Genomic DNA, 27,829 nt, shown 5'->3' on the forward strand with positions numbered 1-27,829 from the left:
GGGGGCTGGAATAATTCCTTGTATTTGCTCTGAGCTGGGGAAGGTAGCAGCTCTGTGAGTGGTCCCCATCGGTGCTGGAGGTGGTGGCTGTGTGCTGGCCTCATCTGTACTCAGAGGGAAAAAAACAGCTCACAAAGCTCTCCAGTTTCCCACCTGCCATCCTGCACCAGCTACAGCTCAGCCAGAGGCTAAAAGCAATTTAGGCTTCTTTTCACGAGCTCCATCACCAGCATGGGTAGACACCAAGGCATCTGTACTTGCATTGTTTGGTGGCATTTCGGCAGCCCCCGTGGCCATTCCTACAGCTATGAGCTGCTTCTCTGAGGTCCAACAACAACCAGCAGTGCTGATTTTGTTTCTTCTTGCTCGTGTGCTCTCTACCACTTTGGGGTTAAGAAAGCATAGGACTGATCACAAAACTCAGACAGTCACAGTATTCAGCAGCAAATTTATTCGTGGTTAGTGTAAAGGAATCCACTTTTCAGTGACAGGTTTACACTTTGTGCCTGTGGCAACCGTGATAAATACTCTTGATCCCCTGCCACCTTTAAAAAAAGTGCCACTGAATCTGAGAACTGTGCAGTAGAATTATTTATATATTTACTTTTATTTCCCATGTTGAATACATTAAACTGGCCATCCCTTCTACCAAGTCTTGAATTACTGTACAGAGCTTTTCCAGATCCCAGCACCAGCAAGTACAGAAGAATTGCAGAGTATCTATGTGGTGGTCTTAGAGCACGCTCATCTTTGTGGCCCTACTGCAACTGAACTGTACCAGGCTGCAGAAGATCTGATTTAGTAGTTTAACAGCTCTGGAATAAATGAACAAATACTCTCAATAATAAAAACAGTAAGTTGGGAAGTGTTAGAAAGTTGGCGTGGAAAAGGCTGTTCAGCTAGAAAGCAAAAGAACAGGTTTCCTATGAACCACAAGAGCAGTGGAGGAATACCTCTTGCATAGCTGCGGAAGCACTTCAGAAATGAGTTGCAGTACTTTTAATGGCATGGGATGTTTCCCGTGTTAAAGCTGTGTATGTATCTAGCCTCCCTCTAATTTATGCTGGTACAAATCTGCAGCACTTAACACCGCACTGTGAAGACTTAATGATCTGGGGCAGAGTGACCTGACGGCACACTTTGGGGTTTAAATTTGCTTCTAAAAAAGAAACCAAGAGGGAAATTTGTTCCCTCTCTCACCCAGTCACACTGCCTCTAGCCTGCATCGAGCATTTCATGGACAAAACTACCTGAGAGGGTGCTTAGTGAGGTTGGAAAACCTGGAGACTAGAGCCTGTAGGGTTGGTGTACGTATAAATATAATCCACGTGCAACAATGCAAGTAGCACCCATGGTACCAGCTACAGGCAGGTCAGGACTTACATGGAGAAACAGGAATTTACTCAGATGTTTCAGGGAGTTCAGGGAGTTCATATTAAAATGTGCTTTAATATTGGGAAATGCTGAGTGAGCTTTGCAACATTATAGTTTTGTATACAGTTTGTCTAGAAAATAACAGACAATGTGTAGATAACAAAGACATGCTGCATAGCCAGGATTACCTAAATTAAATACAACTTTTGTTTTCTCTGCAAATCATGCCACTGAACACGAAAAACTGACATTAACTTATTGTTCTTCCATGTGATGTAGAGTGAAGGAGCTATTCAATAAGTGTTATTAAGGTTATTAAAATCTGTTCTGTGGATGCTTATGGATAGGGCAAGGGGCATTTCAGTGTGCCCCATGGCACTTTGTAACGTTTCAGGGTAAGGTCAGAGATGGGCTCCCATGGTGTTGGGCTGGTGTTTGGCTCCTGGCTGTCATCACTGTTCCACAGTAATTTATCTCATTCAATTAAACCTCCTCAGGTGGGACTGGTTTTTCATTATGTGGTAATTCTTCTGTGCTTTCTTTAAGCAGAATTCCTTCTGCTGGTCAGGTTATTTGTAGAAAAAAAAAAAGAAAATCATGTCCCCGGTATGGACACATTTGCCGTCGCTGTTCTTTTCGGCTGGTTTCTTTTCCATCTGGAGTATTTTTAGATGCATGCTGCCTTATGCGGTATTTCCAGCCGCTCGCTGACTGATGTTGTCAGCTTCATGACAACAGTCTTGGCAAAATATTTGCAGTCCAAACTCTCGGGAGTATTCACTCGCTCCAAGAAGGAGGTTAATGATGCTGCTATTGGAGCTCTGCGTTAAGGGTAAATATGCCTTGAGCATATGTTTTTCTTCAGCAAGGCTGTCCATGAGTCCATCCAGGCAGTGTCATCTCTCTAGCAGTGATCGATAGTGGTTGCATAAGGAGAAACAGAAGAATAAGGTAAGCACGTTGTAGGCGTTTTCCCAATATCTTCTTGCATCTACTGGCAAGCTGCATCAGAGCCTTATAACCCAGGGATGCCCAGCCTACAAGATATATAGAATGAGGATGAGCTAAGCTGTCTCTTATTTCAGGCCAGGAAAGCCAACAGGGAGAGAAGAATACTCATTCTTTCCACCTGCATGTGTAAAAACTGTATTGACCACTTCCAGTCCATGAGAAACATTCCTGCTGTGAGATTACAGGTGAACCAGAGTGTTTCTCTAGCACGTGACATGTTGTAGGATGGTTTTCCCTGAGTAACTTTCTGGGATCTTCCCCTGGTGCTCTGCTCGCTGCTGCTGCTGCTACCTAACATTGGTGGCAGGAGCAGAGAGACCCAGGGGGAGATGCTTTTGGGAGCTGGCTCTTCCCCATGTTTTAATGGAGCTTCTCTACAATTTTGTTTGATCAAACATCCATGGTAGAGCACTTTGTGCTTCTGTGCCTCCATGGTCTCCATGGGCTTTCGCAGGCGGTTCTGTGTGTACAGAGTGCCATCAGATCAAACACTGAGCATAGAGGCAATGCAAATTGTCAGTAACGCAGTGGTTTGGAGCTGTTGGTTCAGGTTACTGTGTTGCTGCTAAAGTTTCTGGTTTTTATTTTTATGCCTCTGCTATGATCAATACTCAGGTTTTCCCTCTGTTCCTCTGAGCTCACCCCTGGAAAGAGTTTTGTTAGCTGGTCAGAGGTGAAGATTATTTTCTACAAATAGTCGTTTCTCTTTGTCAGCACACCAAGTAGCAATTAAACTCTCATGGCACTGGCTCTGTCCTCTGCACTGATGGCCTACAGAGGAGATCCATGCAGAGATTCATAAACACCATGCCTGAGCATGCACCAGGTCTTGTGGTGTGTTTTAGCACCGTGAATAACCCAGGCAGGGGACAGAGTGCTCTAAATCCTTGTTTGTACATTTACGGTGCTGCGAGTAGTGAGTGCAACCTGTAGGCAGTCATTCAACCAAATTAATCTGAAAATGGCTTCAGATACCAAATATACTGAGCATTTCATGTACTAATATCTAGTGAGCTTCCTTAGACCTTTATTACGTTGCATGTGGGTAAAACACTACAGCAGATTATTAAAAAAAAAAAATAGAGCTGCTAAAGTCAACTAAATATGGGAAATAAATAAAAACAAACCAAAACAACACAAAGCAAAAACAAACAAACAAACAAACAAAACAATGATTGAATCATATTTCTGAAGTTGCTCTGACCTAAATTCCCATACAAATGTTAGAGTGAAATTCTTCCAAGCTCTAGAATAAACCTTTGCTTACGGCAATCCATGCCCAAGCCCTGGGTTTGAACCCAGTGAAGCCTGAATACTGGGGTTTTAGTGCTACCATTTCCAAGTCAGATTTTTCTCAGCTTTATTTGTCACCAGAGCTATGCAACCCAGTGTGCTGCATTGTTTGGCATAACAAGGTCCTGATGGCAGTCAGGCTGTGTATTTCTCAGCCCAGCCTGGACCAGCCTCTGACATGGCCCAGCTGAAATTTCTCTCTCCCCTCTCTCTGCTTGGATAAACTTCAGTATAAGCCATTCACTCTTAAGCAGCTCAGATTCTTCCTACCCTTTGACAGCAGGAATCTGCCTCAAGAAGCATCTCCTGGAGCATCTTTTTGCTGGGCGCTGTGGGGCCGTGCTCCACCTTTCCTCCATTAGACCAGCAGCCGCCAGGACTGGCGCGTGGTGCTCCTTGGACTAATTAGTCCCACTTACTACTTCTGAGCCATCTCCACAGCTCCATATGCTGTCTGCAGCGCCGCATCGATCTCCGTTGAGAAGCCACTGTCATTGCGGCGCTTGCTCAAGCCTGGCAAACTAATTGATTCGCGCTTGCTGGCTGTTTTCCCTCTAACAGCCAGGCTGGGGGAAGCTGGGCTGGATTTAATCGTCTCTTGTCTGTGGGGCAAGGTTAACTGGTTTAGCCTTTTCATGTAGCAGCGATGGTCCTAGCACGGTGCCTGGGACAGCAGGACGGAGGAGAACACGTGAAATAACCTTTAAACAAAAGCCTGTGCACATCCTTTAATGATGCGGAGAAGAGTGCTGAGCAAAACCAAAGCCCGTTGCTTGGGTTATTAATATTCATTAACTTCCCAAGTACAAGCTGCTTGTCACTGCGGCTTTATGCTGCTGAAGCACGGCAGTTTCTTGTTCCTTTTAATACGACTTCTGGATTTTGCTGTGTTTAATCATCTGCAGCAATGCTTAGGACTTGTTGCCCAGGGAGGTGGTGGCGTCACCATCCCTGGGGTTGTTCAAGGAAAGGTTGGACATGGTCCTTAGGGACATGGTTTAGGGGGTGACATTGGTGGTAGGGGTTTGGACCAGATGGTCTTGGAGGGCTTTTCCAACCTTAATGATTCTAGGATTAGCAGCCAGGTGAAATTGAGGCAGGGAGGGCAGGTCATGGAGGTCAGGTGGGAGAGGCTGTGTCTTGAGAGCTAGGGTGGCTTTTGCCTTGACGTTATTCACAGTGGAAAGTAAGAGCTGCAAATGATGGAGGTGCTGGACAAAGATCACACCACAGGCTGGAGGCAGAACTGGGAATTTCATTCTACATCTCTTGTCCCGGGCCAATGTACTTCATATTGCCTTCTGCTCGCACCTGGGAAATACTAACTGCACACTTAACACCTCACAAAAAAAATGGAACAGGTCCCTGTCCTACAGGCGTTTGGCTTTAAATGAGATACAAACTGCAGGAGAAAGCTGCAAAGGAAGTTTCAGTGGCTGTTAGAAAATCACTGGGAGATGGGAGTGGAGAGAAACCCCTGGGACAGGCGGATGCTTTTGTCTCTGGCTGAGCTCTGGGCAGGCCCGCAGGGAGCACCTTTGGGCTGTGGAGCACCTTTGGTATGTGGAGCACCTTCAAACCATGGAGCTCCTTTTCTGTCACCCAGAGTGGATCTGCTCAGAGCCTGGGGACTAAGATGGCAGGAGAGAACACCTCTGGGAGTGGGAAACGGAGATGAGAGGCAGACTGAGGGCTGTAAAGCAACTAACGTGGGCGTGCACAGGTTTAGATTCACCAGTCTTCCACCTGGTTCAGCCAACAAGGGCTGGTTGATAAGGGTGAGATGAAGCTCCTGTTTGACCCCTCCAAATGAGCACTTTGCAGCCACCCCTGACAGCAGCAGCTGGAAACATCCCTTAGTTTTTGCTGTTGCCTTCGTGTTTTAGTAGCCGATGGGTGGGTTGGTGGAGTTGAGCAACCACAGACAAGGTATTACCAAAAAGAGTTGGAGCTCTTAAAGCAATTTTGGCCTCCTTAGTGCTGCCTTGATATATCTTCACCAGAAGTTGTCTTCAGACACCTCTGAAAGCCACTTGCCAGCAGGAAAGTCTTACAGTCTCCCCCAGCTCCTACCTGTACGGGGATTTAGGTGAGGATTTTGAAAACATCTGTCCTGTTTTATTCTTGGAGGCGATATGGAATGTGATCCAAGGCTTGCATCTACTTGGGCCAGCATTGCATTTCCCCCAAAGCTTTGGTCTCAGCTTCTGAGAGGATGCTTAGAGTTCAAGAAGGAAAAGGTCTGCTAAACATCAGCATGTAGAGCTATCCGAAACTTACCATGGCAAAGAGGACATTGAAAATTAGGTCTGTCCAGTGTTAGAAATGACACTTGGTCCTGAAACCCCAAAGCGGGCTGGCTGGCAAGGTAATTTTCTTACCATAGCTTTTGTTGCGTGTGTATTGCAGGAGCAGCACAGCCTTTGAGAGGAGCAAAACAGATGTGTTCCGAGTGAAAACCAACAATGTTGGACAAATAAAGAAAATAAGGTAACCACATAACACTGCCACCAGACAACATGCTCTGTGAGGTGCTAATCGAATGACAGGCTGCAGGGGTTTTAGTCTTGCCATGTTTTATTCATTATTTGTTAACATGCTCCCATCAAGGTGAAGTTAAGGGGTGGTAAAAGCTTGTTTACTGCCTAAGATTTGAACTGAAGCATGAAATCACCTACAGTATTGCTTATAAGTATCCACGCTCCACATCAAGAATTGTATTCCTGTCATACGCAATCACAGAGGAAAGGATTTAAGGCTGTTTTTATGTTCTGATGGAGTTAAATTGGGTTTGTTGTTCCATTCTGCTGAATTAGTGTAATGTAAATGATAATTATTATATTTACCCACCCTCTGATGGACCTATGTAAAATTAAAAATTAGGAAGGAGTGCAAAAAAGAAAAGATCCAGGGTAGGGGGTAGAGTCACCTATATTTCTGAAATGCAGCAGAAGGTGAATGAAGGTATATGCTGAATGAACACTCAGGCGTGCATATGTGTGCATCCCTTAGCAGATAGTAACATACCTATGGCATTGTCACACGAATACATATAGAAGGTTGTTATTTGCAAAATACCCCATAGCAGCCCTTAATCCTATGAAACACTTTTGATAGCCAGGTATAAGAAGGCATTTTGTGTACAGTTACCCTAGCCTTGCCTAGTACTAAATATTCCCCCAAATTATAGTGCTAGCGGCCAGCCTGAATCAAAATATCAAATCCAGGCCCTCACACGTGGGTTGATGTTCCTCCAGGATTGAGCACGATAACACCGGACTGAACGCAGGCTGGTTCCTGGACCGCGTGATCGTGACCGACATGAACAGACCTCACCTCCGGTTTTACTTCCCCTGCAACAACTGGCTGAGCAAGGAGGATGGGGACGGGCTCTATGTCAGAGACCTCATAGGCAGCCTGAACCCCATGGATGTGCCCAAAAGTAAGTGCTTTCCAGCGGGCTTGGCTTCCTGGTGCCTTGTCAGAAGGGATGAGGTTGCTTTCAGATTACTTCAGCCATATGAAAAGTAATTGTGTGGTCTAAGCTAATTTAGGTTTTCGTTACAGTCAGTGGAGAGGGAAATAGGAAGGTGCCTCCAGAGGGTAATTCCTTCTTCCAGCATTACACCTGACATCTCAGGGTAGGATAAAGCACTGTTTGGAGAAGTTCCACTTGTTGGTTGAGTGCAGGAGAATACTTGATGACTGCTTTAAATCTGATTAACTATCTGCCGAGGGATGCGTGGCATCCCACCCCAGAAGATGTAGCTGGCATGGTGTGTGTTATCAGAAGAAGCAGTGTGGTTACATCCTATGCCTGAGGTTTGGTGTTTCCAGGCTCTGGTGATGACCTGCCAGAAATTTCCACAAACAAGCCAACCCTCCGACTGCAATCCTATGCCGCTTTACTGAATGTGTATGATACCCATATTGAACTGGTGCCTATTTTTCAGAGTGGTTTTAAGCTAATGATGTTGAAACGGAGCCAGGACAGCTTGCAAACCAGACATGTACTCCCAAATTGCTATCAGCGTGCAGGCCATGTGGTGATGTACAGTGCATGTAACGTGAGTGGGGAGGCGAGCGAGACGTGAAAGTGGAGCCAGCAAACCAGCCTCGGGTGGTCAGCAGTTTGTCTGTGAGCGTTAACGAGGAAACCAAGTTGTATTTCTCTGTTCGCCTTGCCAATGCACCGCTTCTTTATGGGAGTTTAATTTGGGGCATGGACAGTGAAGTGCACCCACCATTAGCCGTAAGTCTGAAGTAAGGGAAAGGCGTGGTTTGGTAGAAAAGGGGAAAAACTTGTGTTTTTGTTAGTATCACATCTTTTTGAGTATTAGTGGATTTGTTGCACTGCCATTGTTGATATGACCACTTAGGAGTGTTTTAGGGGGTAAAGCAGTTTATTGGAAGTTCCTAATAGAGTGCTTTGAGTATTGATGGATGCTCTAGAAGGGCAAAGCATTGCTGTTTTATTGATAACCTGCTGTAACAGTCAGACAATACACTGTGATGCTTTGTCCCTGAATTGTTAGATGATTTCCCCTTGCTAAGATGGGATCTCCTAAAGCAGTTTCAGTGTGCTGAAGATGTAAGTACGAGAGGCTGCATTGTGTTTATCATACACAAATAATGTACATTGACAAGAAATGTATGTGGAAGTATTTTACAGATGCAGACCTCTCCAGGGTGGATGCCATCGGGGGATGAGATAATGTCTGGAGGTGCTCTGCCAAAATCCCCCACCCAGGGGCTGTGGGACTGAGAGCACCACCGTGCTTCACTGCTCTTTTATCCTCTCAGTTTGTGAAAGAGAAGAGCTCAGCATACTTGCACTGGGTGGGGAAGGAGGGGTCTGGAGAAGGTATTGGATGAGTCAGAGCAAGACAAATTAAAGAGAGGTTCCCTTGAGGAGGAAGTCAACTACTCAATCTTAATAGATCTTTAAATGACACAACAATTTCTCTGAACTTATTATTGCTCCTGCCTGGGAGAGCTGATTCAAACGAATGCCTGTGATTTCCTCCATCCTGTTCAACACCTGTCTCTCAGCAGGGAAAGAATGGTGGGCTAAACCTTCAGCTGGTAAAAATCAGTGCAGCTACAAAGAAACTGCTGGAGAGACTCTGCACTTCAGCAGCAGAAAAGCTACTCCCAAGCACATGCTCTTCTGGAGGAGTGGTTTTGGGTTATAGATCAGCTGCTAACACTGTGCTTGGCCCTGGCTGTCCAGGAAAAACACAAGTGAGATTGTCCCTGGCTTTAAGGGTGTGAAAGAGGAGATTCAAGCACACATTTGTCAGAAATGCATCTGTCCTTGTCACCTTTATCAGATAGAAAATGCCACTTTTGAGTGCCACAGCCTGGGAGCTCTGCAGCTGCCTCCATAAATGCGGGGAGCTGGGCTGAGGCCAGAGGCACGGGTGAAGGGCTGGATGCCTTCCAGGTGGCAGGTCTGAATCTGTAAAAGGAGAGGGTTAGCTCAGCTATCTCAGGTTGCAATTCCCCTTGAACCATAATTAATGAAGGATAAACATTCCCAGGCTGCTGAGGTGAACTGTCAGCTGCAAATGTAAATTCATTTGAATTTGTTTAGCTCCCTCTGAATTCGTAAAGACCTGAAATGAGATTGTGATATGATTTTCTTCATACATCCAAGTAATTTGCCCTATTTTGTTATTTTTATTTCAAGTGATTTGAACGGTTGTGTTTACTCTTTGAGTATTCATATTTTCTAGGCTGCTAGACAAATGAATAATTATGTGGTTTGGTGACTTTATGTGCCTGTAGAGAAAGATGGGTCGCTTCCTCTCAAGCCTGTGTTCCCATTAGCAGCTTTTACTGCTGTACTCTTCTTTCTGGTCATGTCTCTTCAGTCATTGCTTCCCTTTTTTCTTTAGTTTTTCTTTGTAAACCATCCAGGCACTGATCTTAAAGACCTTAGTCCTGTGCTTTGCTTTCATGCTCCATTTGCTGCCACAGTCCATTATGCTTTGGAGGTAACCAAATGAGTTTCATCCATGTCCCTTCTCCTACAACATCTTCAGCTTTTGATCTTCTGCTGGAGAACTTTCACATCTTTGTTGTGAAGATTTACCTTTCCTTTCTCAAAGGTCACTGCTGGGATGTGCATGATTTCTGTGATGTGTGTGGGATGTGGACTGGTGAAAAGTAGAGTGATTTATTTTGTCAAGTTTTTGTTTTGTTAAAGTTCTGCAGAGGCTTTGTATCTGAAGGGGATTGTTGGTGTTTGGACCAAAGCCTAAAGCCATGAGGAGATTTGGTCTCTTTCTTTGTACAGAGCACAGACCAGTTGGGGAATTCCTGTAGGTCTCTGAGCTTTGAAGAGGTTAATTTGAAGTAAAAAATAATGGCATTATTCAAAAGGCAGAAAATAATATGTACCCCAGAAATTGTCAACATATAATTGAAAAAGTGGCCAAAAAAAAGGGGGAGGGGGTGGGGCAGAAGACAGGAAGACTTATTAATTGCAGACAGCTGAATGATTGCATTTGCTTAACTGGATAAAATGACTCATGTTAGGTTCCCCATTGAATGCCACACATTTTTCAAGGAGAACAGGTTACATATTAAGTGCTCTTGCCTGAATGATCCTCTGTTCCCTGTATTCCCATCCATGGCATCATATGCCCATGGTGCTTTGATAGTGATGGTGTCACAGATTCTTATTTACCCAGCAGCTGCTATTGGCAGCCTGGATTAATTTACATTGCAGGTATTAATTACAAGGAAGGACTATTGTTCAGCCTTACGCTGCTTCACTTGTGTTTATGAAACCTTGGGTTTCTATGACTGTGACTAAGCCTCAATGCAAGGGACTGGCTCAAAACTGATTTAATCTGGTGGGTTTTATTTGAGCATTGCAGGTGTTGGATCTCTCCAAGGGTGTCTGATGTCCTACCTAAGTGATGGGGGAGGAGAGCATTAATAATAGCTTGTAGCTGCACTCATAAGGACTACTGACCCCATGGAGATGCAAAAGCAAAGACAATTCAGGCACCTATTCCCAGCCTGTTGTCTGATACCTGCAGAGCAGACAAGAATCACTTGTGCTGTTCCTTGGAAGGACAATTATGTCCCACACCCCATGGTGAGGCTCCTTTGGCTGGACCTCACCCCCCTTCCCCTGGTGGTTTGCAGTCCCAGGGCTGCTCTGCAGCTCCAGTCCGAGCCTGGGGCTTGGCATGAGTTATAACAATAGGTCTCCAGAAGGACTGAAAGGTGTCTCAAGATATGTAATACTGGAATATTTCTACAAGGCCGTATTTTTTCATCATTCTTAAAAGAATATGAAATTAAGTAGGGTCAGGTGATGTATTAGTTATACATGAACCATCTTCTTTTGGGGGTAACAACAGTCAGTTTGTCAAGAGAAAACAGGAACATTCATTTCAAAAGAGGCTTTTTCTCACCTGGCCCTTAAAACCATGCAAAATAGCACAAATACCTGAAAAGTAATTCAGACTTCCATGCAATTTTAATTTATACTAACCTGTCAAATTTTGGTGAAGTTTTGCCAGCCTGTCTGTTGCAAATGAATTTCAGAGCCAAGGACTACTTTCCAGTTGGCTCCTTGGCCATCAGCGCTCTAAATTTATTTCAGATTGGACATGATGGGCTAAAAATGTTCGTGGGATGGCAGCTCGTGTGAAACTATTTCAAGACCGTTTATTCACAGTAGGACAGAACTGCATGTGTGTGACCTCAAACTGTAAAACTTCTCCATTCCCTTTGCTGGTAATAGCACTTATTTTCCATGTAAAGTTTAATCTTATTTAGTCTAGTAATAAATGAGGGTATTTACAACCGAGCTGTTCTGCAGCACAGTTCTGCGGAGCAAGGCAGTCACAGCGCGTTGTATACCCACACCTTGAGAATGGGAGCATCCTACGGGGTTGCGTTGAATTTGATTTTCCCATACTTAAAAGCACTAGGCATCGGTCATTTACTGTTTTTAATTATTATTAATATCGTGTCCAAAAAAATGGATTGCAAGACCAGATTAGGTGTAGCTGTGCTGTATCTAGGGCTTAATCTCCTTGGTTTTATGCAGGCAAACATGAGTTTTATTCCTCGCTGTGAGAAGAATGAGTGTTGAACTGGAAGGTTGGTGGTTGTGTCAGTTCTGACCTGATTTTGGGTTGCTATATGGTGTCTCTGAGATTTTGCTCCCTGAGTAGATGCATCTTAAGAGGTAATGTCTGGGAGGTCATGTTGGAAGGACCAACTGGAGTCCTGTGAAGGCAGATCGGTCATGGAACATGTCCATGTGTTTGTGCATGCAGAGGGTGGCCTTGCCTTTACAGAATGAGAACAGTATTTATTATACTTACAAATGAGAGAAGTTCAGCTGATCAAGTTGCAGGTTGGCCCCAATCCATTAGTCTTTCATGAGTTTCCTTGACCCACCTGTCTGTCCTCATCTAGGGCAGAGTTAATGAGATCACCCGAGGAAGCTTGGACAGCTTGTGTTCGTGCTGGGTCAGAGGAGAAGACCACGGGCACAAGGAAGCACCAAAGAGTTCCCTTCAAACAAAAACAAGACAGTCTGTGCACACAAAGCAGCAGCCTGCACTAGATTTCTCTGCCTGGTGTGCTTTTGAGAGCATCTGTGTGAGCACAGGTAAACAGGCCTGAGAAATTCTCTGAGGTTTTTAGATCCACGAGGACCTAAAACTCATATATTTGAGCTGGGAATGTGAGCTGTTTTAATTCCTTCTTCTGCAAAGGAGGCTTGCTTTAAGACATCACTGTTCATTGTTCAGAGTTTTAAATGTTGGCTGACTTGAAGACTTATGAGGGACGGACCTGGCTGTGGCTTGAGGACACACTTGGGGCAGCAGGTATTGATGCACACGCTTGGCTTTGAGTCAGTAGCTCAATCCTTCCTGTTCCAGTGGGAAGCACGTGTGCCTAAGGGCAGGACTGGATCTGAACTGAAGCTGTGGCCAATATTTCTCAATAAAGTACTACTGATAGAAGCGCTGATAAAGAGTGGGGTTTAGGTTGTGAGGCAGCAGTAGGTGATGTCCTATGGGCTTTGTAGCATCATTCTACACCAGGACTGGAGAGTGGGACTGGCCCCAATCCTGTTTCCCCTCAGTCATGGTTCAAAATACCACGTTTTGGAAACTTTCATGATCAGAAAAAATAAAAAGGTTATTACTGAGAATGCAAAAAGGGGGAATTAAATATTAATAGGTGTTACCAACTCATTGAAACTTATCTTTATTTGTGCTGAGAACTGGAAGTGTATAATCAGCACATGAAAATGCAGCTAAATATATTTATGAAATAAATATGAATTGTTTACTTTTGAATAATGACAGATATTCACTGTATTAAGGATGAAGCATTGCTGCATGCTGAGATATTCAACAAACGTTTGTAGAGTGAGTAATACCTTTTACTACCCAATTGATATTGCTGGGGAAAAAAAAATAAAAAAGAAAAACCTGTCATGTTGTTACCTGGCAGACTGAGCATTCAACATCTTTTTATTTGTATTTTTATTTTCTTTTTTTTCTTTCTCCCTTCTCTCCCCCCAAAATAAACCAGTTGATCTAATAAGGATTTTACTCTCGCCATGGACTCTGTCTTTTTTTTACCTTTCAACCACCACTCCTTAAACAAGTCAGCTGTGAGTGTTTTATTTGTAATGTCTGTTTTGCTTCTTGTTTTGTCTCTAAAACTGGACAAGTGGAAATGTTAGGAGAAAAAAAATGTTTTAAAAATTAATCAAATGAATAAAAATGTTAGAAGGAAAAAAAAAAAAAAAAAGAAAAACAAAGAAAAAAGAAACACTAGTGACTTTTAAGCCACAAGGAAGATGAGATACACAGAGCTCAGAAATAGGATGTAAATAGAGATTTGTAATTCACATAAAAGCTCTCATGCTTCAAAAAAGTTTGGAGAAGAATGCGACATCTCTATGTATAGCTATGTATAGATCTATGTGTATCCAACACAGAACAGTGCAGCACAGCTGTGAAGATGGGCATAATTTTCACCAATTATGTCTAGATATTGTAATTATTTAAACTGGTATTGTGAAAAAAAAATGAACAATTTAAAAATTTGATTTATACAAATAAAGTTGAAGTACAATGATAGCAATACGAGTGTAAACAGTCCTGTAAAATCACGTCACTCTTCATTCTGAGCAAAAATATTTTACCCAAGAGTTCTTTTCAGTAATTTCCCCAAACCTAAATATAACAGATCTGGAGAAATCTGGAAGTGGATGTTTCTTTTCTTTCTTTCTTTTTTTTTTTCTTTTTTCTTTTTTTTTTTTTTTTTTCTTGAAATGTCTGTGTTTTCTTTCCTTCTTTTTCTTTTCTTTCTTTTTTTTTTATTTAAATGGGCTCCCACCCTGGGGCTGAACTAATGAAAAATAATGAGAAATCTTGGAGAATTAGATGAACAAGGGCTTCCGTGCCGCTGTAACAAGACGGGTTGCCCCGTGCTAAGCACCATGCCTCTGCAACTAAACTACCGTCTCTTGAGCAAGGTCATTTAAAGCTCACTTCAAAATACTATCATCATTTTGAAGTCACAGTAGGAACATCAGTTTAACATATCCTACAACCAAAGGCTCCTGCATGTGGTAGATTGCCTCTCACAGGCTTTGCAGAGGGATGATCCAGACTGAATCCTAATATATTAACTGTTTTGATGCATGCTTTGATTTTCTGTAAGATCCATGCGTAATGGGGCTGAACCTCGTGGTCTCTGGGCTGGATGAGGAGACCAAGCAGCTGAGTTCATTACAGGAGGTGCACAAGGCAGTGATTGAGGGTAATGTAATATTCAGCAGAGCAAACATACTCATTTCTTTTTCCTTTGTGTTATGACTCCTTGGGTAGCAGCAATAATCTCTCCTTCTTCAGAGCACAGTTTCAGAGAGCTCTTCTGAGACTATCAAAATGTTGTCACAGGGTTGCACCAACCTCACAACCTTGACGCTGCCCTTATCAATGTGCACCCCAAAGCTGTGCAAAGGCTCCTCAGCATCTCTCCCCACTAACACTGTGTTTTTGTTGGGGTGTTGATGGCCAAAAAGCAGTGCAAAGCTCTTTCATCAGCATCCCCTGCACTCCAAGCGTGCATGTAATCTGAATTTCCAGTCTGAAGCCTTGGTTTTAGAACATGCTCACCACCAGTGAGGGTGCAGCTCATAAAGAAAGATAGCTGTCAATTACTCCTGACAGAGTTTAATTATTCTCAAGCTCTAAACCAACCCTTGGAATTCAGCCCTTTGCTGGATGGGGGTAAAAATCTTCCTTAACTGTGTGCAGTTGCTTTATGCAGCAGTGGGCCATGCCTTGGAGGCAGAGGGAACACCTGATGAGCTCCTCTGCTCTTACAGGAGTTGCTTTAGGTTCCCATTATGTCTTGTTCTGTGCACTTATCTCTAGGGTCCCTGCTGCTGTAGTGGAGAGAGATGTAATGACTAGGGCTGGGCTAATTTTCTTCTCTGCAGTGTTTATAAAAACTCCTGTGGCAGCATTGTGTTGGATGACCATGCAATTACGCATCCCCACCAGAAGAGCATCTAGGACGAGGCTGTGTTAGCTTGGTTGGACAGCAGAGAGAGGAAATTCAAATGCTTGCTCTGAATCTAGTGTCTTGGAAAGCCACAAGCTTCGTGCCTAACCATAGGCTCTCTGACCTTTAAGGTTGCTCTGACCAGCTGTCACCGAGGAATATGCTGTCAGAAGTGGTAGAAAAGAGCTCCCATTTTGACAAGTCATCACGGAGAGATTTTGCCAGAGTGTTTTGGGTGATTGATTTGATCTGACAGCGAGGAACTGAGGCATATGGACGTTCAACCACCTTCCCGAGCTCATGCAAAGACTGTGGTGGGCTCAGGTTGAAACTGCTTCTTGTCCGTGGATCCAGCCCCTGCCCCTCCCTCCAGCAGCAATTCTTTTTGCTTTTCATACTAGCCATGCGTGTATTTCTTTGGCAGCAGCCATTCAGGGACATCAGCGCTGCCTCTTCCCTACCCATTCCCCTCCCCTCTTTGCTCTGAAATCTGCCTGCTCGGCGCTGAGCAGTACAGGAAGGAACTTAGACACTGCCACCCTTGGGAGTGCTGTGAAAACAGGATGATAATTGCTAAAAGTTGCCTTATGAGAAGAATCTATCTCTGCCTACGACTCAGTTCCCTGCTTTTAACCCGGCGTGTTTCACTTCTGAAGGCTGTGACGTTTCCTGGTTGTTGGATGCTGTGCTGCGAACCTGCTGCACGGCAGGTCATGCACCAGGGAGGGAGGCAGCGATGTCTAGCGGAGAATTCACTGTGCCCCGCAGGAGGTGATAACTCTCGGTGATGAAGCACGATTGAGTTTGTTTCCCTGCCTAAATCTGGTTCTCCTGCTGCTACAAATTCTGCTGTTTGTGCGTTAATGCCTTATCTAATGCCCCAAATAATTTTAGCCACAAGATTTCCTTAGGCGACTCCCTCCTGTGGTGCTTCAGGTGACCACGACACCATGTTGCTAAATAAACAGCATCTACAGCTGAACCTCACGTGGCTGAGCAGCCAGCTGCAGCTTGCAGGTGGAAGGATCTGGCTGCGATGCCTCCCTGCATTTCCCACCTTCACAGCAAGGGGTGAGGACACATGAGGGCTCTTTGGGGTGATGGGGCTGGCTAAAAAGGTCCTGGGCAAGGTGCTGGGTTAGTGCTGCACCATTTCCTGGGGGTGGAGGTGGCAATGGGCCAGCCTGTAGGAGGTGCACCAGGAGGGTGCACCCCTTCCTCCCCCAGGAGCAGTGCCAGGAGTGCAACACTGCTCCACTGCTCTCCCCAAAAATAAAACCCTTAGCTCCCACTGGGAAGAGCCCAGGCCTAGCCCATGGTGCAATGTTCATCCTCCCTCTTAGCTGCTGGAAGCTGTGTCTGAGTTGGTTAGTAACAGACAAGCTGCTTGGCTATCACACCTCTGCTAAATTAATGCCGCAAGGTTGTATCTTTTAGTGCCACCCCCCTGCTTCCCAGAGAGGGCATCCTGGACCTGTGTCCCAATGTCTTCTCAGGGCAGCTTTGTGTGTGTCAGCGTGTTGGATGAGAGGTGTCGGGGCAGCTGGATGGCCCATAACTGAGCAGGCACCCCACGGCAGAGAAAAGGAAGGTGCCGTAACCACATAGGATAATCGCAACTGTGTGTTGCGATGGGAAGAGGAAAGGCAGCAGAAAATAGTTAATGCTCTTCCTGCTAAATTTTTGTTAGCTGTTTTTCTCTTGGTTCATACCTCTGAAGCTGCTAATTTCAGTTCCAGGAAAGCTCTCCTCTCCGTGCCTGTGCTGCAACGAGCCTGCACTGCTAGATGGAGTCACAGCTTTTACCAGCCTTACATTAGCATTTTGCATTTGTTCCCGGTGCTAGGAGAAGCATTTGGAAAAAAATAAAAAAAAAAAATCCAGGCAACATCTTGATCTCTGTTTTGCAGATGAACTTGGAGCCATGTATTGAGATTAAAAAAAGCCAAGTGGGTATTTTTGAAAAGATGATGTTACTGTTTTAAATAATTCATGATTAAGGGCTTGCAGAGTAGGGAACGACATCCACCCATGCTTGAAATGGAGGGTGCTTGACTTCAGCCAGATCTCTGCCTGGGCGCAATGAGAGCCTTTTTCTGCATGCTCCCAGCAGCTGAATCCTCCCTGCCTTTTTGAGATGTAGCATCTCTTTCTGTTTAAATTTGCATCTCCACCATGCAATTCTGCAAGATGAGCTGATGTACGAAGCACAGAAGGACCCCTGAAGTGCTGCTCCCTCTGTTGTAACCGAGTCCTGGACTGTAGAGAGGGGAGAGGGTGGTGGCAAAAATCCAGCATAGCTCAGCTTGATCCAGCTTGTTCTCTGAATGTGATGGAATGAGACCTAGTCCTGCACGCAGAGCTGAAAGGGGCAGGCATGGAGCATGGAGGAGAGGCATCCAAGCGTATGCCATGCTTATATGTAAGGGGGCAGAGTGAAACTCTTGCAGTTGTCATGACATTGTACGTCTTAGATTTGAAATACAGCAGTGTTGAAAACCTTATCAAGGCATCGGATGGGGTCAAGAATTTTGCCAGGGTTTTGCTTGCCGATCAGCACTGGTTCTGCAGAAGCTGTTCAAGGTGCCCTTCCTGCACTCTTTCTGGGCACTGTTGCTGATTGCTCTTCGTTGGCTTGCTCCCTACCTGTCCCCCTTGCTGTCATGTGTTCAGGCATCCTTCCAGACTATTCTTTGGAGGTATAAAGTCTGATCCTACAAGAGTCATCTAACCTTGGCCACTGACGCTTGCCCTTCTGTGGATCCTTTTATCCTACCGGGCTCTTCTGGCCCCCGGAAAACGGAGTGGAAAATTAATTACTGACATCAGAATAAATAATTTAGAGGAGGTGCACAGAGCAAAGCTTCTTGAAAAATGTGGTCTGTGATTGAAGATCCCGATGTACAGTGGGTCACTTTTAGTTGGAGCAGTTCAGTAACCACATGGGAGCTGTAAATTGCAGAGTCTCCATCCTTGGCTAATGCAAACAAAATCTGTTGTTGGTGTATCTCCAGCAGGTTGTGAGAGCTCTTCGAACTGAAGAAAAAGAGTTAAAGAGAAATATTATCGCATTGCTCCCTTGAAAGAGGAGGTTCTGCCCTCCTCTTTCTTGTTATTTAGTATTTATTGCACTTTTATCATTATCATTTTATTTGTAATGGCATGTTTTGCGATGGGGAGCCAAGAATGTCAGCTCGATTTTTAGCCTTTTCAGAGCACATTCATTAAACCATGACAGGTGATTTTCTCTTCTCTTTGGGCTCTGCCCTTGTTCTCCTCACCCCGGGAGCTGAGCACATCTTTATAATTCAGGGAATGGTCCAACAGCCTCTCCTCATATGTTTGCTCTCACATCCTCTGCCTCAGGGGGAGCATGTGCACCAAAGTGTCTGCTGTCTTTTAGAATAATTTTACTATACCCTGATCAAGGTGGAGGAGGCAGGTGACCTGCTCTGAGAGTGGGAGCTCAGGGTTTGTGATGGTCCGTAGCTTCTGAGGGAATTAATTGGTTTCTGGTGCTGTCTGGGAAGCCCAGACAAGCTTCTCCACTAACTTTTCACCGGGGAAAGAGATTTTTTTTTTTTTTTTTTTTTTTTTTTTTTTTTTACCCTGGATCATGGTGCAAAAACCTTTGTTTTTGCAGGGGAGATGTGTGTGATGTGATTTGTGCACTTGTCCCTTTTGCACGTGCCCAGGACTCGGACCGGAGGAGGTGGTGGAGCACAAAGCCTGCAGACTGAGCTAGCCAGGACTCACTAACACAGGCTGTCACAGATATTTTGCTGAGGGCATAGATCAGGTCATGTACTGTAGACTTTGCATTACTCTGTAATATTTGTTTTGTGTTTTGCTGCCTGTCTCCAGCCCTGGAGCTGCACAGAGGATATGGTACTAGGCGTGTCATGGTGGAGTTTGCTTGGATCAAGGTAGTCAGGTAGACTTCTGACACAGATTTTGAAAGCTGCTCATGTTTGCCCCACTTATGATCACAGTAAAGGCTGTGGCAGCTTTCTTATTGATTTTAGAAGAAGCAGAGCAAACTCTTGCTGTCCTTTGGAGCTAAGTTAGTCCCAGCCTGATCCCTTGAAGACCTTGCTTCACTGACTTGGGGTGTGTGAAATGTTCATGATGTGGTTCACTCATGTCATTTTTGTGTTCCTTTGTGCCACACATGATGTAGCTTTGTAGTGTCACATCTCCTGGGCTTTACTCTTGTTTTCCCATTAAATGGAAAAGGATTTTTATTTTTATGTAACAGGACAGAGTAGCAGGGTGGTCCATGTCAGGTTTTGGGGCTCCTAAAGTGTGACTGACATTTCCTCAAAATACTTGGTGTCACCAGCCAGGCTTAATACAAGCTGAGCTGCAAAAATAGCTCTAGGACAGCATTTGGACCACAGGGGTCAGGTCTGATGTGGAGCAGCTGGCTGGCTCTGTAACTCACTGATGTTTTTGAAAAAGCAATGCCAGTGTGTAGGTCTGAGGTCACTTAATGGCCATGTATCAGCATCAGAATTTGCACCTTCCTCTCACCTATTTCAGCTTTTGGTGGGAAAAAAAAAAAAAAAAAAAAAAAAAAAAAAAAAAAAAAAGGCCATGTCAGGGCTTGAAATTAAACTGAATGATCTCTGTCTATTGCCATGGGCAGTGAACACCCAGAGTGCCAGAGCTCTGTGTCTCTGTCCACAGACAATGTCATAGACCGGGTCTCTGTGGATTTTATTTCTCTTGTGGATAAAATAAAAAAAAAAGATTTGAGGGTCAGTGTAAAGGATCCAGGAGCAGTGGTTCACACGTGCTCTCAAGATAGCACAGCGCAGCCTGAATTGACTATTATGTTTTTTAACCATTGAGTTATTAATGAGTTGGGATTTCTGCCTCTCTCCTTGCAGTCAACAAGTACGTGGTCCGAGTGTTCACGGGTGAAGTCAGCGGCAGTGGAACAGATGCGGATGTCTTCATTAATATCTTTGGTGAGAAAGGAGACACAGGTATTCAAATGCAAATCGTTTCCTAAAATACTCTTTCCTGCTCTGCAGGCCTGCGATCTGAGCAACGCACAGCAGCAATCTGGCAAATGCAGAATAATTTGGCTGAGTGAAAGGCACAACAAATGCTGTTGTTAGTGCTGGGGTTTCTCACATCCGCAGCTCCTGGAAGCTGGGTCTGCAGGGCAGCAGATGCTGGCGGGCTGTGAGCATGGCTGTGGTCACCCACCACCCAAAATCCCAAACCCTGAGAAAATGCACCACCAGCAGAAACCAGTGTGATAGGCACCAGTCTACCAAGGGTCCCCAAACCAATGTGTTATATACAGTGCATGCAATGCGTGCTGAGTGTCACGGAATTACAGAATGGTTGAGGACAGAAGGGGCCTTTGGAGGTCATCTAGGCTAAGCCCCTTGTGCAAGCATCCCCACCCAGAGCTGGGTCTCCAGCACCACGTCCAGGCAGATTTTGGAGATCTCCAAGGAGGAAAACTGTACCACCTCTCTGGTCAAATGGTCCATCCTTTCTCTGACCCTGGAAGGATAGCGTTGTCCTTTCTGCATGGTGCAGGTTGCGGCTGAGCCTGTCTGGTCATTTAGAAAAATAATTTGTCCACATTTTTTATTAGCTTGCTTTAAATTGATGGTGGTAGCTACTCCTTAATACAGAATGTATTACAACAGTAGTCCAAGAACTCAAATTTAATTTAAAAAATGTATTTCTATCTGAATATTAATAAGATGTGCCCAGACCAAAGTCTCTGGCTCACACCATGGAGAAGAGTAGGTGGAAATTCCTGGAGACTCAGCTAGCAAATATCCTCTCTCTTCTGTACTGCACATATCCTGTCAAAGTCAAGAAGTAATGATATGATGCCTGCCAAGTGTCCTTGAGCAGATTATGAAGTCTAGCGGAGAGGTCTCATTCTTGATTAATTCTCCAGACTTTTACAAGGGGATTCATCTGATCTCTCCAAAGACTTTTGAAAGTGGGTGTCCAAATCTCAGCCCATTGTCCAGGCACCCTGTCAAATCTACACAGAGGAATAACACCTCTAGAAAATGATTCATCCCCTTCGAAGGTAAGTGGGAGATGCATTGCTCTCTGATGCCTTTCCTGCACAGATTTGGCCGGGTGCCTCGGGCAGACTCTGTCCTACCCTCATGCCACTAGCACAGAAGCAGCGCTGGTTGCAACCCGGGTCAGTGCTTTAATTCTTTTCATAACGATAAGCACCTGCAAGATCTGGAAAAGCCAATGCCCCTGGTCAGGACTTAATTTGAAAATAAATCCTTCCTGTGTGATGCGGCGAAGAATCCTGTGTCCTGAAATGTCAAAATCTGCCGCATGTGACCAAGCCTCTTTTTAAGAGTTTGGAGATTTTAAAAGACATTAAAAATATAAGAGGAAAATGTGGTGGTAGGGAAAAAGAAGGAAAAAAAAAAAAAAAAAAAAAAAAGGAAAAAAAAAAAGCTGCAGTAGCCATCTGGATATACATTTCAGAAAACTCTGAAAGCTGTAAATAACTGTGACATTAGAGTGAAAATCCTTGTCTTTTCTGTGCTCAATGAAAGGTGCCTTTTTATTAGAATATAAAGTCCTCTGCCTTTGCCTTGGATCCTGAGAGAGATCTGGTACCTGGAGAATATTTGATTTAGTCAGCAGTGGAATTCCTGAACATTTCTTCAGTTAAAAAACACACATGTGCCAACAGCTCCCCAGCTTTTTTATTTTTATATTTTTCAGGTGTGAGGAAACTGGACAATGACAAAGACAACTTCGAAAAGGGAGCAGAGGACAAGTTCACACTTGATGCTCCAAATTTGGGAAGGTTAAGAAAAATTAATATAGGCCATAATAACAAGGGTGGCTCTGCTGGCTGGTTTCTTGCAAAGGTTAGTTACTCCTCAGATGTTTAATGTTAGCATGCCATGATATCAAAATATCTCACCTTTTATCTTTTTAATGGCCCAGTGCCCAGAAATGCAAGGATGTTTGGTGGCAGCGTGGTGCATCCTTTAGCTCTGTGTGCCCACTGCTTCTGCAAATCAGGTGCAGCAGTTACGAGCTATGAGGGACATTTGGGTCTGGGTAAATTGTCTGGCACCTCACAGGGCTTTGTGGCAGTGAGAAAATCCAGTTGTTATTACTGGAATTTAGCTGCTATTTCTTGTCTCTATCACCGTGGTTTCTCTGACAGATGAGGGGGAATTCTCCAAGCCAGTGCCTCCAAGCTACCCCCTCTCTTTATTGACTTAACTCATTACTCAGACCATAATGATACCAGAGCCTAAGAAATATATATTGAGTCTGTTCTCACTGGAAACTTGCAGAGACTTATAGCTTGGGAAAATTTAAGTGATTAGTCTCTGGCACAACTAAAATATAGACTTGCCACAAAGATCACTTCCTTCCTCTACCACTTTCCTCCACATTTTGATCTCCTGCTCTAAGGAGTGAAGGTATTGCAGCTTTTAGTGAAATGGCTGAAAGAATATTTAAAAAGAAGAAATAAATGACTCTTTCCTCTAATCTCTTTTCTTACTTTTTTTTTTTTTTTTCCTCTGCTTGTATAGTTTAACACAGCTGGCTTTAATCTAACCCCAAATTTGTAAAACCTAGATAGCAGGGTGGTTTGATGTATTACCAATGCAAATATTAGCACATGCTTTTCCACCATCATGATATGCAGCACTAAAAGTTATTATGTTGATTGTCCATGAAAAATGCAGAAGGTGAAAATCAGAGCTGTTCTGCTCCCTGTTATAAATAGAGGAGGGAAAAACAAAACAAACAAACAAAAACAAACAAACAAACAAACAACAACAACAACAACAAAACTCATTCTCACAGGACAGGTATGGTCTGCATTATATGATTTTTGATGCTGGTTAGGTAGGTTAAGTCCCATCACCCAAACCAGTGACGAGCAGCAGCGAATGGTTTAATCCCATGTTCTGCATCAAAACCTCTGAGATGTTTGTAATTGAGTAAAAGGCAGATTTTGCTTTACAAATTCAGCTGGAAGTTTGGAGGAAGGAGCTAAACCATAGCCCCATTATTTTGTACTGTTTGTTGATGTTTTTTATTCTAATTTGCTCCAATACTTGGGGACTCTAGCATTGTCACTCCTGGATGAACTTGATAAGCATCATTAGAGGTTCCTCTCATTTTTCTTGTGCTTTCAGGGTAGCTTACACTCAGTGCTGTTTTTCTAAATAAATGAATGAATAGAATTAATACTTTAACAGAAATCCCAAGAGGATGAGCTGGTAGAGGGCAATCTGAATGTTGATATTTCGCCTGAACCTCATATATTTAGTCTAACACTTCAGCACAGTGCTGCTCTCTCATGCTGACAATCCCAGCCCCAGCAGACACTACTGTCCACGTCTATGGAGGTGTAACAAGAATCAGTGATGCTACAGGCTGTAGTGCAGTGTGGGATGAGTGACAGAATGGGAAGTTCAGGTTCCCAAAGAATGGTCTCAGAAGTCTGTGAGGAAGGACAGATTCTCCCTTTTTGCTTTTAAGGGAGAGGAAAAAAAAAAAAAAAAAAAAAAAAAAAGGAAAAAATAACAATTACTTTCTATCCCTAATACTGAATTTTCGTTCTCTGAGACTACAAACCATGTAGGCAAATAGAGAGTTTGATTTCTTCTTTTCTGGCTGAAAATCTTCAGTACCTTTTGTTCTTCACTGTCCGTTCAGAATACTGCAGTAACTCTATGGCAAGCTTCAGGAATGGTGGTAAGAAATGCCTTGCAGCAGGATGTGCAAGAAACTCCAAGTGGTTAACACTGGCTTAATCTAATATTAAGGAGGAAGATTGCTCCATGTCTTGCTGCAGCAGAATATGTCTCCAGAGTACAGCCCAGAGCCAAATCCTTCCAAATGATAAACTATTTCTACTCAAGGGTTTCAAGGCTGTCTTTGCAAGTGTTTCCATCCCGGAGTCACTGAGTGGGATAAGAAGGTATTACTAGGTCACACACGCTGATCCAGCAGTCTTGATTTGTCCTAAAATTCCTTGGTATTATTTCACAACAAGGCTCTAAAGCCGAGAGAGAACGGAGACAGCCTGTTCCCAAAGCAGAACAAAGAGCTGCCATTCAGCTGCTGGAGAAGAGTAGCCAGCAGAGGGGCTCTGGAGAGAAGGAAGACAGGCCAGCCAGCTGGTCTTGCTAGCAGAGACATCTGGTCTCGTACACTGTGAGAGATGCAGATTGAGTTCACTGGAGGGAAGGAAAAAAAAAAAAAAAAGAGAGAGAGAGAGAGAGAGAAAAGTGCCTGTTTTTTGCTCACTGATTGTCTGAAATTCGATCTGTGCTAATTAGGGAGTGGCGAGGGATCTGCCTGAGTGTTGAATATATTAAATGTCAGGTGAGAGCGTGTACATGCAGCTCCTGCTCTTCTGTCACCTCTTTGTCTAACACCTTTGTTTTTTCCGCATGTATTTTGCAAAGTGCTGTTTCTTTTCTCTTAGGTGATCATTGAAGACATTGGCAATAAATGCGTGTACCAATTCCCAGTTGGGCGCTGGTTTGCTTTAGATGAAGATGATGGAAAAATCCAGAGGGACATCCTCGTAGGGGGCACCGAAGCCACAGGTAAAGGCTCATGCTGAATCCATGGTGGGAAATGCAAGGATACAAAGGTCTACTGCTTCTAGCCATGTTTTTGTTAGAAGATTGAATGCCTTGTGCTCAGGGACACCTACACTGGGCCAGCTGTTGGTGTGACAGGCAGTTCTGTGCAAGGGTCCCTGAACTGTTGTTCCCCGTGCCCCCCCCCCCCCCCCCAACATCTCACTGGTGAAGCTGTGCAGGACCTACATACTGATCTGTCACCCCATACAGCTGGATAAGGGAATGATGGGCAAAGGATGAAAGGTTCAGCGTGTGTTTGTGCAAGCCACTCACCAGCCAGACAGCCCAGTCACCAAGTGCCTCACAGCAAGGCGTTATACTTCAGGCTGGGGAGCTGTGCATCCTTTTACAAAACAAGAAGGGTGATGCTGAGTCCCCAGACTGTTTTTCTGATTACCCAACGTGGTTAAAGCAGAGAAAATGAAATGCTATGTCATTGTTAAAGGAAACCTGCCTGTAAAGTCAATAAAATAAATTGCTGTGATGCAGAAGATGTCTTAGATATTACATGGCCTGTTTTTATTCAGCAGTATAAAGATAAACACTTCGCCTATGGAGTTCCTTTCTAATTTTATGTTTTTACAACAGCTGTGGTCTTTGTATTGCTCCCTGCATGTACACAAAGAAAGTGATGTGGGTGCAGAATCCTGACTGCAGGACACATGCAGGGTTTTGCTTGCCGATCACTGTTATACCTACAGAGGTGTCTCCTTATTCACCACCATGATACAGGTCTGAGACACTGCTGCCAGAGAGCTTCCTGAGAAACAAGGCTTGTAGGAAGAAGTGGTATATTTCTTAGTCTTAACAGTTACAATGGAAAAAATGAGCAAACTTCTATGCAAATAGACTTCCTTTCAGAAATACTTTTCTTTTCTCTAGCTGGGACAACACCTCTCCCAAGTCTTGCTTTGCTGAGATCTTTAGCCCTCACAGTGACAGTGAAGGTCCTGCTGGTTTCTGCAGCATTAGAGGCTGCTGACACCAAATTTCCAGAGTTCTGTGGTGCTACAAATCTTGCCACCGCTGCTTGGAGCAACCACTCCATCCTTTAAGCATCTTCTGAAATATCTGGTGCTTGGGACCTCTCAAAATCAAGCAACTTAACTGCCAATTCATTTTTTTATTATTATTATAGGTATTTCCAGGGGAGTTTTAGGTTGGATGTTAGGAATTTTAGGTTGGAGTTTTTGGAGTCTTAGGTTGGAGTTTCTAGGAGTTTTAGGTTGGATGTTAGGAAGAACTTCTTTACCGAAAGGGTTGTTAGACATTGGAACGGGCTGCCCAGGGAAGTGGTGGAGTCACCATCCCTGGAGGTCTTTAAAAGACGTTTAGATGTCGAGCTTAGGGATATGGTTTAGTGGGGACTGTTAGTGTTAGGTCAGAGGTTGGACTTGATGATCTTGAGGTCTCTTCCAACCTAGAAAATTCTGTGATTATTTTCTTTACCTAATTGTCAGCATATGGTGATTTAAAAAAAAAAAAAAAAAAAAAAGTGTTTTTCCATCGGGCCATGTGACGGGGAGTTTGTCAGCACAAACCTGTTTCTCTCAGACTCTCTGAAGGTAGCCAGGCATTTCTCAGAGGTATGTGTGGAACAAAAACAAGTGAAGCGTTGCACTGCAAGTTGAAAGTTAAAAAGACCAGTGGGAAATCAGTAGAGCCCAATGTAAATCCAATAAAAAAATCTTGCATTCAGCCTTTCTTTTTCTTCTTAACTGAATTCCTGATTCCTTCAGGTATTGTGTACAACGTTGCTGTAGTGACAGGAGATATCAGAGGAGCTGGCACAAACTCCAAGATCCACGTAATCCTCCATGGCTCCAAAGGCTTAAAGAACAGTGGGAAGATTTTCTTGGAAGGAGGTGAATTTGAGCGTGCCAGGACAGATCTCTTTAACGTGGAGATAGCAGCTCTTCTCAGCCCTCTCAGCAGGGTCACCATTGGCCATGATAATTGTGGCGTCAGTTCTGGCTGGTATTGTGAGAAGGTGAGACTAAGATGTCTGTAAGCAGCTCTCAGGCTGCTTCCTATTCATTCATAACCTGACCCCAACAACCAAATCAAGTTCATTAAAAAAAAAAAAAAAAAAAAAAAAAAAAAAATCGCCCTTTTTTTGGTTAAAAAAATCCACAGTTTAGCAAGTCAATATTATACATAATGCATGGCAGTAGCTGATTGCCTCAAAGGCACATTAGATGTGTAAATCAATCACCTACTAATTGGGCTGATTGTCTCTTTGGAGTCACGAAGACAGAGATTATTTTTTGCTCAGCACCAAAAGCACCTTCAGATGTTTGCCCAATAGGCCAGGCAGAAATGCAGTCATGGATTGTGCTGAGCATTTCAAAGTTATCGTCTAAATTCAGACTCTCCTGAAGCTTTTCAATGTTGCTTTGGGGCCCAGAAAAAAAGAAAAAAAAAAGAAAGAAAAAAAAAAAAAAGTGGCTGGTCACAGCTGTTACTGGGAGGTAGTGGAGCACGATGGGATGTGGGGATGTGTACAACATCATCTGTTTTGCCTCTCCTTGGATGACTCATTTTGGTGTAATTCTGGAGAGACAGGAATAACAAGACGGAAAGGTCTTAGACATATTTCAGATTGGGAATTGTGCGACCAGTATGGTTAATATTGGCCAGAAAGGCCAAGAAAGCTTGGCTTTGAAAGCAGGACCACGATCCCCAGCTCTGTCTGTATCTATTACTTAAGATGTCAGTACCAGGGTCCTTTGGGTGCCAGAGATTGAATATACAGACTCACCTTGTCAGTCTCTTTCCCTAGGTGGTGGTTTACTGTCCATTCACTGGTATTGAGCAAACCTTCCCGTGTGGGAAATGGCTGGATGAAGATGAAGGAGATGGCCTTATAGAGAGGGAGCTTTATGAAATGGTCTCCCTGCGCCAGAGAAGACTGAAAAGTAGGTACAAATGCCCAGTGTCTCCTG

At 44.0% G+C, this 27,829-nt stretch overlaps 1 protein-coding gene across 1 annotated transcript in view; it reads left to right on the top strand.

The window, feature by feature from the left end:
- Positions 1 to 27,829, top strand: part of LOXHD1 (lipoxygenase homology domains 1) — a 138,903-nt gene that overhangs the window by 17,862 nt on the left and 93,212 nt on the right. Inside the window, exons 3-9 of the mRNA XM_035310289.1 lie at positions 6,088 to 6,168; positions 6,936 to 7,120; positions 20,139 to 20,237; positions 21,982 to 22,130; positions 24,722 to 24,845; positions 26,624 to 26,874; positions 27,667 to 27,802. Coding sequence (XP_035166180.1) covers positions 6,088 to 6,168; positions 6,936 to 7,120; positions 20,139 to 20,237; positions 21,982 to 22,130; positions 24,722 to 24,845; positions 26,624 to 26,874; positions 27,667 to 27,802 — 1,025 coding nt within the window. The remainder of the gene's footprint in view (positions 1 to 6,087; positions 6,169 to 6,935; positions 7,121 to 20,138; positions 20,238 to 21,981; positions 22,131 to 24,721; positions 24,846 to 26,623; positions 26,875 to 27,666; positions 27,803 to 27,829) is intronic.

The sequence above is a fragment of the Oxyura jamaicensis genome, chromosome Z (assembly GCF_011077185.1).
Source record: "Oxyura jamaicensis isolate SHBP4307 breed ruddy duck chromosome Z, BPBGC_Ojam_1.0, whole genome shotgun sequence".
Taxonomy (NCBI): Eukaryota; Metazoa; Chordata; class Aves; order Anseriformes; family Anatidae; genus Oxyura; species Oxyura jamaicensis.